This window comes from Nannospalax galili, unplaced genomic scaffold (genome assembly GCF_000622305.1).
Source record: "Nannospalax galili isolate Female #2095 unplaced genomic scaffold, S.galili_v1.0 scaffold406, whole genome shotgun sequence".
In the NCBI taxonomy this organism is placed as follows: Eukaryota; Metazoa; Chordata; class Mammalia; order Rodentia; family Spalacidae; genus Nannospalax; species Nannospalax galili.
The window spans coordinates 5762038-5776530 of NW_008357033.1; the positions used below are offsets into that span (position 1 = coordinate 5762038).

Here is a 14493-nt window from a genome sequence, read left to right on the forward strand (position 1 = left end):
TACAGCAAACTGAGAAGGGGTGGTGGAGTGGTATGGGCATTCATGGACACACATTTTCCTCGCCTTCATCGGATGAGCTGAGTGACCTCAGAACAGAGCTGGAACTCTTTCAGCATCCTTGTCTATAAGTGCGCAGTGTATGTAGGGAGTTTTAAATGAAATTAAATGAGATGATTTATGTTAACAATTTGTCAAGTCTTTTGCAGTTTGTAAGCCTTTAGTAATGGGGAGAGTTAATTATACTTAGCTATTAAAGTCTAGTTACACTCACATCCAAAAAGAAAAAATTTAAAGGTAGACAATAGGACCTTAGCTGTGGCTTGAAGTGTTTGTCCTGACTCTTTTATTCCTTGACCTCTGCAGCTGGTCATCAATGCAGCCTTGGGGTTTGACACCTTTGTTGTCATGAGACATGGCCTGAAGAAACCCAGGCAGCAGGGAGCTGGGGACCTGTGTCCAAGCCACCCTGCAGTATCCGCTGACCTGGGCTCCTCGCTTTTCGCCAACATCCCTGGGTACAAGCTTGGCTGCTACTTCTGCAATGATGTGGTGGCCCCGGGAGATGTAAGTGGCCTCCTCTTTAGGGCACCATGTACTGGAGCAGGGACACCCTGGTCTTCCATTGCTATTTAAGTATTATCTTTTAACAAAGAGAAGAATTCTCTCAGGGTTAGATTTGAGATGGCATTATTGCACCATGAGCCTTCATCAGCACCCTCACCTGGCTGGCTGAGCTGCATCACAACACAAATACAGCTGGTATCCATCCTGATGGAAGCACAGTAAGAAAGCTGTAGCCCAGCCTGGTTTCCAGTGGCCCCGTATTCACCTTAGAAATAGCCCTAGATATGAGGAATCTACAGCCCTGGGTTCTGGTTCAGGCTGGGCACTGGCTCCTTACTAATTCCAAATGGCAGTATGGGCTTGTCTTGGTCATATAACTTTGAATTTCAGATAAACAATGGATTTTTTTTTAGTATAAATTAATGTTCTTTACTATATTCAGGAGCTACTTGTTCTAAAAATAAAAAGATTACTTGTTATTGGGGCTGGAGATATGGCTCAGTGGTTAAGAGTGCTGACTGCCCTTGTAGAGGACCTGGGTTTGATTCCCAGCATCCACATGGTGGCTGACCACTGTCTATAACTCCAGCTCTAGAGGATCCAATGCCCTCGTCTTACCTCTGTGGGCATTGCATGACATGGGTGCACTTATATACATGCAGGCACTACACTCATACACATAAAATTCAAAAAATAAGTAAATAAAATAAATTTCCTGTTATTTATCTACAATCTAACTTTTATTTTGGTGTTTTTGAGACAGGGTCTCCCTGTAGCCCCAGCTGGCCTGCAACTTGTTATATAGACTAGTCTGGCCTCAGTCTCACAGGGATTTGCCTGCCTCTGCCTCCCAAGTGCTAGAATTAAAGGCATGCCCCACCACTAACTGTGCCTCCTGTATCTTATCTGGCACCCTACAAAAAGAGGGATGCCTACTGGCCCTGACCTTTCTCAGTGCAGAATGGGTAGGCCATGGAGTGAACAGCTAGGAGCACTGCTGAGAGTCTCCTTTGCAGTTCCCTACAGGAACAGTCTGCTCAGGATTATTGAAAGCTGATGCAGTCCTGGTACCACCCTGTTTTCCCTTTCTTCTGTTATCAAACCTGATCTTTATCTCTTTGGGATGACTGGCTTTTACACTGTCCCAATATAAAGGAAAGATGCCCTTCTTCCTGTGTGAGAAGCTTAATGAGCTGCATGGTGGTACTCGAGCATATAGTGTGTCCTGTGGTTCAGATTGTGGCCCCTCAGTGGTACAGCCATATCTGTTTATTAGGCCATATTTTCATAGCATCGAATGAACTCTTGGATTTGCTCCTAGTTAGATTAGAATTTCTTTGATTGACCTAGTGACTGCTTATGTGTGATGCCAGGTGGAAGCAAAAATGTTTGTAGTTAAGCCCTAGGACCTCAGTCAAGGTAGTGAGATGCCCAATTACAAGGATATGTGGGTGGCCAGGACAGCAGGATAGAGATTGTGGCTCCCAGAAGTCCCAGGGCCAGGGTCACTCTGAGCTGTTACCTCAGGGAGAGTGGCAGGACCAGTCCCTTGCTGTTCCATGATTGTTTCTACCCATGGTTCCTCCTCTTACTCACCAAGCACAAGAGCAGCGAATGGAGTCCCCTAGACGAGCAGAATGCCAACACAAGGACTTGCCGCCCCACTGTTGGTTGATGTCCAGATCTCTTTTTAACCTCATCTAATCACATAGCCTACATTTTGTTTATTGTAACCTTTCTCAAGAAATTGTAGAGTGAGGCTGACTGTTCATTGTCAACAGCAAGCATCTGGCTGTGTTTAAAGCTTTGTTGTAGGGAGTTTCAGGTTCAGCTAGGACCACCTGGACTAGAATATTCTGCCCATGTCAGTGATTGTTTCTCTTCAGTCAACCAGAGACCGGACATTGGATCAGCAGTGCACAGTAAGCCGCCCAGGCCTGGCCATGATCGCAGGTGCCCTGGCTGTGGAGCTGATGGTTTCTGTCCTGCAGCATCCAGAAGGGTGAGTCTGGAGCCCAGGATGGTGCTTGAGCCGAGAGTTTATCAGCACTCGCTCAGCTCTGTCCCCGAAGCCTCTTCTCAGTCTGACTCAGAATTTTTACTCTTTTTGACTAACCTTATCTTCACATTTATTTTTGAAAGTTTCTTACATATGTTAAGACTCTGAGTCTTCAGCTTCTGACCTGGGGTGTCTTTTTCTGTCTGTACAATTCCCTTCAGGATTTTAGATTTTTTCTGAAAATATCTTCATGTTTGAAGGAAGTTTCTCTTGTGTGATGGAATTCTATACTAGAAGTCATAGTCCCTCTCCCTCTCCCCCCTCTCCTTGTCCCCCCTCCCTCTTCTCCTTCTCCCTCTCCCTGTCTCCCCTCTCCCTGTCCCCCCTCCCCCAAACTCCCCCCTTCTCCCTCTCCCCCCTCTCCTTCTCTCTCTCCCTCTCCCCCCCCTTTCCCTCTTCCCTTCTGTCTCCCTCTCCCTCTCTCTCTTCATCACTGGGGATTGAACTTAAGGCCTTGTGTGTGCCAGGCAAGCACTGTACCACTGAACTACAGCACTAGCTCTATTTCTCTCCTTGCTGAGTTCTCTCACTGCAGCTCCTTTAAGTAGTTTACCTCTCTCCCTGCTGTTTTCCCAGTGGCTTTGCATGATCTCCCTCTCTGGTGATCAGTGCTGTGATCATACACCTGCTCTGGTTTGTTCTGGCTCAGCCTTCTGGGGCTTCTTGCACCCATGGCTTATGGAGAGTTTTTGGCTCTATCTCTTAGAATATTGCCTCTTCCCCATTCCCTCTTCCTTCTTTGAGACTTCAGTTACATCTCGGTTTGAGTCAGCCTATGTGTCTTTTATTCTTTGTTTTCCATTATTTTCTCTCCCCACGCTTTGGTCCATTGAGTTTTGACTACCATGATTATGTTCCAGGTCTAGAATTTCCGCTTGATCTTATTTTATACAGTTCTTTTTCTCTACTGAAGTGATTTCAGTCTGTTTGACTCTATGAGGACCTTGAGTCATGATTTGGCAGGTAATCTTTAGCAGGTTTTGCTTGTGTGTGGCTCGTGGCTCTCTTGTGGGTCTGACCCTCTTGTCTGAGTTTTTCTTGCTTCTTTTTAATATGTATTACCTTTTCATATGCCTAGTTTTGATAAATAACAAACAGTAAAACTTATTCTTGAAAATTCAAACATGTACGAACTAAGACGTGACCATATTAAGCCCTCTGTGAACACCCTCAGTCTACAGTTGCAGCACATGGTCAGTGAGTATCTGTCCCGCTGTCTATTTGCTAACCGGTGATCAGTGAGTATCTGTCTGTCCCCATCTCTGCTGTTGTCCTTTTCCTACTATCCTGTCTTAACGCATACTCAGCACATAGCATTTCATAATCAGTGTCTTTTAGTACTTATCTCTACTATTTGTGCCCGTAAAGACAAAGGATACGTCCTTAATATGATCATATACCCAGTTAATTCTGAAGTTTTTTTTTAAATAAATAATTTATTGAGAATTTCATACATGCATATAAGGTGTTTTGATCAAATCCATGCCCACCCCCGCCCCTCCAACTCCTCCCATATCTCCCCCTCACTTTTTTCTGATAATGTCATGTACTGTTTCTTCTTCTTTGATTTATTTATTTATTTATTTTTATGGGGCTTTTGGCTACTCTGAACATTCTCTTCTCTGAAGAGCTAACCCTAAACTCTTTTAAGGATTAGATAAAAGCTCCCAAATATTTTTGACATTTTTGGCCTTTGGCATGGAGTATGTTGCTAAGAGGCCCAAGGACATTTGGACTTTTAGCCAAGAAACTGGCTACTTTTCTTTGGAGTCCTTTTGCCCTACCTAGCCAATTCCTACCTCCTGTTCTTATCACACCATCCTCTGAAGAGGTTACCCAAATTGCCAATAGGGAATCAGGATGCAGACCGCTTTGGTCTTCCATGCTGAACAGGGACTCAGGGTGAGGCAATTGGAGTACCCCTTCAGTGAGGTCTATATAAAGACTCCCAAATTGCATAACTCTTATCTCAAGGAGGAAAAGAAAGTCTTTGAATCATGAATAGGAGATGTGAAGGAGAAGCAAAGGTAAGAGTAATTAGCATTACAAGTTCTAGACAGGGAACTAGAAAAAAGTCAGAACAGGGCAATTTTCAAACGTTCATATGAAAGTCCATTGGAATTTCTTGCCAAGGGCTTCCAAAGGCATCTTATTGAGTTCCTCCTCATTTTTCTTTTGTCTTTCAAGGCTGGACTCTAGAGTGATGGATTCAGATTTGCTTTCAGGTATTTCGTTAGCTGTTGGAGCAGTTAGAATTAGTGTCTGTTCCCTCTCAAAGGCATCTAGATAGGGAGAGAAAACAAATTCAACCACCATTTTAGAACAGTAGCAGGTTGTCTCTCTTACGTACAGGTGAGCACTACAGTATTGCAGACCAAGATTTGAAGTCTTACATCTGAGCAGCACTTTCTGATTAGGAAAAAATCATCAATGAGAAATAATTGTCTAAATAACTTTTTATATGGATCTAAGTCTAATTTCTGGACATATAATCCCTTGAACTCTTAACGAAATATACTGATGACTTTACTCTTTGGTTATATTTTCCTTTTGAGTGTTTAAGACCATACAGTTGGCCCAAATAAGTCAATTTTTTTTCACACTTAAGGTTATTTAAGGCTCTGTTCCTCAGGGGTCATATGGGCTTGGGAGGAGCTCCTGGCGCCTTTCTTTTACCAGTTCCATCTATGTGAAGGTAAGTCAGAGGTCCTGCTCAACCATGTCTGGCTTCACTTGGAAGCATGAATGAGTTGTTTCCTCTAAGTTGACCCTCCTCTTTGTAGAGTGGACACTGGTTCAAATCCATCTTGTGGGGTCTCCGTGTCCTCCCTGAACAAGAGGACAGGTGACTCACCACAGTTAAAGGACATTTTGAGAGATGTTCCATAGTCCCTGGAACTTGGTCAACCTTGGAGGGCAAGGGACAAAACTGTCCTTTAAGTCCCTCTGACCATATTAGTATAGGCCTCAAAGTATGGCGTTAAACGTCCAGTAAGGTTAGTTCCACCAGTCTGTGCTATTAATTATCATGTGCTATGTAGATAAGGCTTGGGTAAAAAAACAAATATTCTCAGATAAACCTTGACGAAATATATATTTCGTTCCTTAAACTAGTTGACTAAACTATAACCATAGAAATTTTAAGATTATGTGCATATTATTTTTGTGTCATTCTTTATATATCATAACAAACCTACACAGACCTCATCACTTGCTTAGGCTTTCTCATTTTTTATGTCTATTTTGGAAAATATCTCCATTCCCATATGCTTTTAACATCTTTTATATTTTCTTTTTTTTTAATAATTATGAGATATAATAGCATTAACAAATGAATTTTCCATCTGTTGTGAGACTTCTTTTCCTGGGGATGCTAAGCAATGCTAATTCGCTTTTAAGTGTCTAGTGTCAAGCCAATGTTTGATTAAAGTTTTACTGGGGAACCAATGAATTTATTGAGCTTACTTACTGAGATAACTGAGGGGTTGCTGAGGTGTGTGTATGACCTGAGGGTATGCCCACTGGAAAACCTTTACAGAGCATGGGTCATGCCTTCTCTTCCTAGCCTTCCCCAGATTGTATACTTTAGCTCTCCCCAAATTCAGGAGGCCATGTGTGATTACGGCCAAATTACATACAGTTGGCTGAGTACAGTGGCTGGATACTCCAGTGAGGGTCCGGTGACCCTGCTTGGCCCTCTTTAATGAATGAGCATAGCCGTCAACAAGCCCAGTTGTGATGATGTTTAGTGATCAGGCTCAGCTGAAGTTGTGATGATGGTAGTTACTTCATGCAGAAGAGACTACTGTACAGCATCATCTTATTAAAAGGACCTGAAATTAAAAAGGATTTGGTGCTAGGATCCACATATGAGGGAGAACATATGTCATTTGTTTTTCTGAGTCTGTGTTACTTCACTTAGTATAACAGTTTCTAGATACATCCATTTACCTGCAAATTTCATTATTTCATCTTTCTTTACTGCTGAATACAACTCCATTGTGTAAATATCTCACATTTTGTTAACCACTCGTCAGTTGAGGGACACTTGGGTTGCTTCTATCTCATAGCTATTGTGAAAAGAGTAGCAACAAACATGGTTGTACAAGTGTCTCTACAATAGGATGAGTCCTTTGGGTATATGCCAAGGAATGGTATAACCAGGTCATATGGTAGGTTCATTTTCAGTTTTTTAAGAGTACTCTACACTGTTTTCCATACAGGTTTCAGGAGTTTGCAATCCAACCAGTAGTGAATGAGCGTTCCCCTTTCTCCACATCCTCCCCGGTATTTGGTATCATTTGTTTTCTTGATTCTAGCCAGTGTGATTGGGGTAAGGTGATACCTTAGGGTGTTTTTAATTTGCATTTTCCTAATTACTAGCAATGTTGAACACTTTTTGAGATGTTTCTTAGCCATCATTTTTCCTTTGAGAACTCTCTGTTTAGATCTTTAGTCCATCTTTTAGTTGGGTCATTTGGTTTCTTGATTGTTTGTTTTTTGAGTTCTTTATATATTCTGGATGTTAAACCTCTGTCAGATGTGTCACTAGTGAAGGTTTTTTCCCATTCTGTGGGTTTTCTCTTCTTTGATTGTTTCTTTTGCTGTACAGAAGTTTTTAGTTTAATGAGGTCCCACTTTTTGACTGCTGACCTTAATTCCTGAGCAACTTCTGTCCAATTTAGAAAATCCTTTCCTATGCCTGTATCTTGTAAGTTACTGCCAATATTTTCTTCTAATAGTTTCAGAGTTTCCAGTTTCACATTGAGGTCTTTGATCCATTTGGAGTTGACTTTTCTGCAAGGTGAAAGATAAGGATCTAGTTTCATTCTTCTACAAATGGAGATCCAGTTTTGCCAGGACCATTTGTTGAAGATGCTGTCTTTTCCTCCATTGTGTGTTCTTAGCACCTTTGTCAAATATCAGGTGGCTGAAATTGCATGTACTCAGGTTTGGATCTTCAATGATGTTCCATTGATCTATGTGTCTATTTTTGTGCCAGTACCATGCTATTTTAATGACTATAGCTCTGTAGTATACTTTGAGATCTGGTAGAGTAAGCCCCCCAGGATTGTTCCTTGTGCTCAGGATTGCTTTGGTTATCTGGGATCTTTTGTGTTTCCATACGAATTTAAGGGTGGCTTTTTCTAATTCTGTGAAGTATGTCTGGAGATTTTGATTGGGATTGCATTGAATCTATATATTGCTTTTTGTAGGACGGTCATTTTCACAATATTAATTCTTCCAATCCATGAGCATGGGAGGTCCTTCCATCTCCTGGTGTCTTCCTCAATCTCTTTAATGATTTAAAATTTTCATTATAGAAATCTTTGGTGTCTTTGGTCAGATATATTCTGTTGTAGCGCCGGCGGGGCCGTGCTGCTGTTGGCTGGGGTGCGCGGGTTTCGTGCTGCTGGGAGGGTCTCTCTGGCTCTCCGCGGCTGCCGGCTGCCGCTGCCGGGAAGTGCAAACGGGGCTCTGGAGATCCAGATCGGCTGGTCAAACTGCCCGGGCGGGTTTTGCAGCGGCCGTGGAGAGTGCAGACTCTGCACCAGCTGCGGGACACTTCCTCTGTGCACGCGGTCCATGGCCACCGGACCACAAGGGCAGGGGGAGGTGCAGGAACGGCGAACGCAGAAGCTTCGCAAGTGAATGTTGACGGGGGACAGCTCCTCCGGGGAGACTGAATCACAGGCTGGTCGCAGGCGTAGTGAGACACAGATCAGCCAAGTTCAATGATCTCAGTGATACAGCTCCGCTTTATTAGAGTGAAACTAGAAGATTTATAGTGTGAAGGTAGTAGCAAAAGCCTCAGCTGGTAGGTGCTCTGTAGGATGCTTTATTTACATGAGGCAGTGGGCTTCTATCAGTCAGGCTGTCAGACAATGCCTGATTATAAAAAACCTGGTAGTTTCTATGCCAGAGGTCATGTTTCCGATAAGGCATCTGTGGCGGCTACTTCAAAGGTGAGCCAGGAGGAGAGCAGGAGGCACCCTGCTGGAAAGGGGAGTCTTTACATCAAACGCCAAGCCCCTTAGGCTATCCGGACATGGAGAGACTGCAACCCAAACAGCAGGGGTCCCCAACAACAACATGCCTCACAGAGGGCCTGGGAACTGAGAGTGTGCGCAGCACGGGCCTCCCAGAAGAGAATTTGGCTTTACAGCCTCCTATCACCACAGGCCCTTTCTCTTCACAACAAAGAACATCCCAAGACCTGACCTAAGTCCCATCCCTGTTTCCAATGTTCTCACTTGATATACAGTCTCAACTGGTCTAGGTTTCGAAAAGCAGATGAACACCGATATCTCACATTTAAATCTTAAACTACCGAATTTCATCTTGTGTGTCAAAATGCCTTCATGAACGCCTCCCCAGCTTTTACTAAATGGTAAATTACTCACAGAAAAAGACCTTGGGTGCTGTCTGTCTTCCTTTCTCTTGGGCTGTATATCTAATGGAACACATCTATGTTTACTTCCAGAATTAGCTCAGAATTCAACCAGTTCTCACCACCCTTTTCCTTTCTACCTTGCAGTTTGTTTTCAAAACTGCGACCAGGAAAACCCTCCTAGAAGATACATCAGAAGATAATGCATCTCAAAGCCTAGACGACCACAGCTCACCCCAAGTAAAACTCAAAATCCCCCCATGGCCCCCAATGTCCCCCTCCCCATGTTTCCTGCTGTCTTCCTCTACCTGCCCTCAGCACAGGGGCCTATGGCTGAAAACAGACTGGAAATTGTTTCTAAACTGGAATGTGTATCACTAAGGACACAGCAGAAGTGTTCGGAACAGCAAATGCTCCCTGTACATCGCCCCTCTGATTTGAGTTTTCCATAGCATTTGTCAAAATTTGATGCTACAATGGTCCCTGTATCTCTGGGATAAAGCCTATTTGATCATGGTGAACGATCTTTTTGATGTGTGTCTGTATGCGGTTTCCAAGTATTTTGTGAGAATTTTTGCATCTATGTTCATTAAGGATATGAGTCTATAGTTTTCTTTTTTGGTTGTGTCTTTACCTGGTTTGGGTATTAGAGTGATGCTGGCTTCATAGAAGGAATTTGGAAGTCCTCCCTTTGTTTCTATAATTTTAAATAATTTAGGTAGTATTGATTGGAGGTCTTCTTTAAATGTCTGTTAGAATTCTGCTGTAAATCCTTCTGGCCTGGGCTTTTTTTAGTTGGGAGACTTTGTATTACTGTTTCAGTATCCTTATGTGTTATGGGTCTGTTTAAACTGTTGATCTCTTCTTGGTTTAACTTTGGTGGTTCCCATGATTTTAGATATCCATCCATTTTTTTAGATTTTCAAATTTAGTAGTGTACAGGTTTTTAAAATATTGCCTTATAATGGTCTGGATCTTTTGGGTGTCTTTTATGATAGTTCCCCTTTCATCTCTGATTTTGTTGTTTTGGATTTGCTTTTTCTTTCTTTTGGGTAACTGGGCTAAGGGTCTGTCTATCTTGTTTAGCTTTTCAAAGAACCAACTCTTAGATTGATTGATTCTTTGTATTGTTTTCTTTCTTTGTATTTCATTGATTTCTGCTCTGATTTATGTTATTTCTTCTCTTTTGCTGGGTTTGGGTTTCATTTGTTCTTGCCTTTCCAGTGTCTTGAGTTGCAATGTTAGGTCATTTATTTGGGCTATTTCTAATTTTTTAATGTAGGCATTTATAGCTATAAATTTTCCACTTAGGACTGTTTTTAAAATGTCCTGGATGTTGTGTTGTGTTGTATTGTCCTTTTCGTTGAATTCCAGGAATTCTTTTATTTCTTTCTTAATTTCTCCTTTGACCCATTCAGTTGCCACGAGTTTGTGTAGTGACTAGGGCTTTGTCCAGTGTGATTTTGTGCTTTATTGCATTGTGGTCTGATAGAATGCATGGAATTACTTCAATTTTTTTGTATTTGCTGAGCTTTGTTTTGTGCCCCAGTATATGGTCGATTTTGGAGAAGGTTCCATGGGGTGCTGAGTAGAAAGTATGTCCTTTGGTGCTTGGGTGGAATACTTGGTAGATGTCTGTTAAGTCCATTTGGTATATGGTATTGTTTAATTCAGATGTCTCTTTGTTTATTCTTTGTCCAGTTGACCTGTCTAATGGAGACAGTGGGGTATTGACATCCCCTACTATTACTGAATTGGGGTTAATCTGTGTTTTAAAGTCCTGTGGTGTTTTTATGAATTTGGGTGCACTAGAGTTTGGTACATATATGTTAAGGATTGTAATATCTTCTTGGTTAACTGTTCCTTTGATCAGAATGAAGTGACCTTCCTTATCTCTTCAGATTAGTTTTACTTTGAAGTCTATTTTGTCAGATATTAGAATTGCAACCCCTGCTTGTTTCTTCGTGCTATTTGCTTGGAATATTCTTTTCCATCCTTTTACCTTAAGGTAGTACCTGTCCTTAAAGGTGAAATGGGTTTCTAGTAGATAGGAAAGAGATGGATTTTGTTTCTTAATCCATTCCCTTAGCCTGCGTCTTTTGACTGGGGAATTCAGTCCATTTATATTTAAGGTTATTACTAAAAGATGTATATTGGTTGCCATCATTTTGATTGGTGTTTGTGTTCTCTGTCTAGTTTTATGTTTCTTCAATTATACCTTTATTTTCTTTCATTGCCCCTGGGGTATAGTCGTTTCTCTCTCCATTTTCTATATTGCTTCAATTATTCTTTGAAGGGCTGGTTTTGTGGACATGTATTCTTTCAGGCTATTCATGTCATGGAAAATTTTTCTTTCCCCCTCAACTATAATAGACATTTTTGTTGGGTAAAGTATTCTGGGCTGACATCTATTGTCATGTAGAACTGGAAATAACCTTGGTCCATGCTCTTCTGGCTTTCATAGTTTCCATTGATAAGTCAGGTGTCATTCTGATGGGCTTTTCCTTTGTATGTGACTTGTTTTTCTTTTGCTGCTTTCAGTATTGTGTCTTTGTTCTGTACATTTAGTGTTTTTACCATGATGTATCGTGGGGAGTTTCTTTTCTGATCCTGTCTATTTGGTGTTCTATGTGCTTCCTGTATTTGTATGGGGATGTCTTTCCATAATTTTGGGAAATTCTCTTCTATAATCCTGTTTAATATCTGGTCAATACCATCAACCTGAGATTCTTCTCCATCCTCTATTCCTACGATCTGTAGATTTGGTCTTTTCATGGTGTCTCACATCTCTTGCATATTCCATTCCTGTGTTTTTTTACATTTTCCATAGTCTTTGTTTGAGTGGTCCAATTCTTCAACTTTATCCTTCAGTGTTGATATTCTATTTTCTATTTCATTCATTCTAGTGATGAGGCTTTCCTCTGTTGTTTCATGTTGACTTATTGAATTTTTCATTTCCTTCTTCATTTCTGCCTGAGTTTTCTTCAATGTCGTTTCTGTTTCTTTTGTGAATTCATTCAGAAGTTTATCCCTATCTTCTTTTAGTTCTTTGATTTGTTTGTTCGTGTGTTCTTTAAATTCGTTGAATTCCTTGATCATGTTTATGATTGTTCTTTTAAATTCAGTGTCCTGGGTTATCTCTAGGGGGTTCTCCTTATAGAACTCTTCTACAGGATTGGTGGTGTTTGGTGGGGACATAGTATTTTGTCTTTCTATCTTATTCTTTCATTGTGATTTTTGCATGTGAATTTTTTTTGTTTATGATTCTGATATGAGAATTAAGTTGAAATGTGCTTCTGTTTGTATTATCAGTGTGTCTAGATCCCTTCTTTATTGGTTATGTAAAGCTGGTTGGTACAGGGTTCAGGTTCTCTCAGATTTAATTTGGAGGGAACTGATGCTTTCAGATCAGCTATTCAGGAGTACCCACAAAAGCCCATTTCAGGTTCCAGTCAGGTACACTCCAGCTTCCTTCACCACGTGGAGGCAGTATCCAGGCACTCTTGGGCAGTCCCCTGTGTTCTCAGCTCCTATGCCAGAGGGAGGTCAGAACTCAGTACTCTCTGGTGATCTGTTGAGATCAGAGCCACTACACTAGTGGAAGTTGAAACCCACTCTCTCAGGCTGTCTGCTAGGATCTCAGCCTTAGCCTACCAAAGCCAGATCTGCCCTGGGGTCTAAGGAGGGGCTTCATGAAATTCCAGGCAGGAGCATGGATATGACACAATTAGGGGAAGCTCACCAGCAAGTGGAGGCAGGATTGGGGGCTCTCAGGCAGTCCCCTGTGTTCTTGGGCCCTCTGCCAGAGGGAGGCCAGAGGCCGTCCAGAACTCAGCACTCTGGCAGTCTGCTGAGATCAGGGCTCAATTTTGAAGTTTCTTAAGTTGGGCACAGTAGCACATACTTAGTTGTCCCAGGTACTCTGGAGTTTAGGGCTAGCCTGGGCAAGAGAGGGTCCTGGTAATCTAGTCCTGTGAAAATTAATGCTCTCCCACAGGCCTGATGCATTAGTAAGAGAATTCAACCCAGACTCTCAAGGAACTCACCAATCCATTCATGATGGTGTTACCCCCCTCCCCCGGAACTTGATTACCTCCCACTGGCCCCATCACCTCTAGATGCTACTACACTGGCAATTCAGTTTCATCCTAGTTTTAAGTGACTGACACATCCAAACCACAGACCCATTCTTCTGTTTATTCTCAGTGTTTGGTCACATCCCTCTAGCCCACCAGTTCTGCTCCAGTTGTAAAAATATCTCAATATTTATTAGGTGATCATAGTGTTCTAGTTGATCATAGTGTTCGGGGCTTGCATGAGAGTAAAGAAGTGAGTAGGCTGATGTTTTGTTTCAACGTGACCATGAGCCTTTGAGTAGTCCAGATGTTGAATGTTCTGTGTATCTATTATACCCAAGATACAAAAGTTAGCACAGTCAAGGTCTTGACAGTCTATCTTCTCCAGCCAAAGAGAAGACCTTACTTTATGATTTATAGACAACAGGGTTGATTCTTATTGCAGTGAAACGAAAACAAAAGCTAATTTTAAAAACAGAGTTAATGGTTTTAAGAAGGAAAAAAAAAGAAAAAAGTGATAGATTCTCTTGGTGTGCATAATGAGCTGTGGACAGTGAAGCCAGCCTGATGGCAGACAGGTGCCCACACCTGGCAGTACAGCAGACTCACTATAATTTATTTTTCAAACATTTGTGCATGACCCTGCTCCAAATACTTTATAGCTGCCAACTAATTCAATCCCCTATCAAACTTAAAAGGAAAAAGATATTGTTAGTCATATTTTTGTTACTATTTTTGGACAGAGTCTCACTGCCTCCCGGGCTTGCCTTGATCTCATTGTGTAACCCAGACTGCTCACACTTAGGGCAGTCTTCCTACCTCATCTGCCCAGTGCTGAGATTACAAATTTGTACCACTCCACCTGCTTATTAGTCCCATTTTTAAAAAGATTTATTGATTTTATATCATATGTATGAGTGTTTTGTCCGCATGTACATGTATATACTTCGTGCGTGCCTGGTATCCAAGGAGGCCAGAAGAGGGCCTTGGAGTCTGAAACTAGAATTGCAGATGATTGTGAGCTGCCAGGTGGATGCTGGGAACCGACCCCAGGCCCTCTGCAAGAGCAGCAAGTGCTCTTAACCACAGAACTGTTTCCAGCTCCTATTAGTCCTGTTTCTCATGGGGCAGCTGAGCATGGTGTCTGAGACTCACACATGAGTGTCTCTCAACTAGTGTGGCTGCATACTGCTCTTGAGCTCTGTGCTCTGCTGTTTATAATAGAAGCAGAGAACCAAATTTCTAAAGCATTTATTTTCCATCAAGATTGAGTTCCAAGAAAGGCACACATAAGTAGGGGGTGGAAAGATGGCTTAGTAGTTAAGAGCACCTGTTGCTCTTGTGGAGGACCTAGGTTCGGTTCCCAGATCCCACATGGTGACTTATAACTGCCTATAACTCCA

At 42.0% G+C, this 14493-nt stretch overlaps 1 protein-coding gene across 5 annotated transcripts in view; it reads left to right on the forward strand.

Annotated features, from left to right (window-relative positions):
- Positions 1-14493, forward strand: part of Atg7 (autophagy related 7) — a 272025-nt gene that overhangs the window by 77613 nt on the left and 179919 nt on the right. For all 5 annotated transcript variants that reach the window (XM_029557052.1, XM_029557053.1, XM_029557055.1 and 2 more), the window contains 2 exons: positions 364-564; positions 2451-2566. In XM_029557052.1, the coding sequence (XP_029412912.1) occupies positions 364-564; positions 2451-2566 (317 nt within the window). The remainder of the gene's footprint in view (positions 1-363; positions 565-2450; positions 2567-14493) is intronic.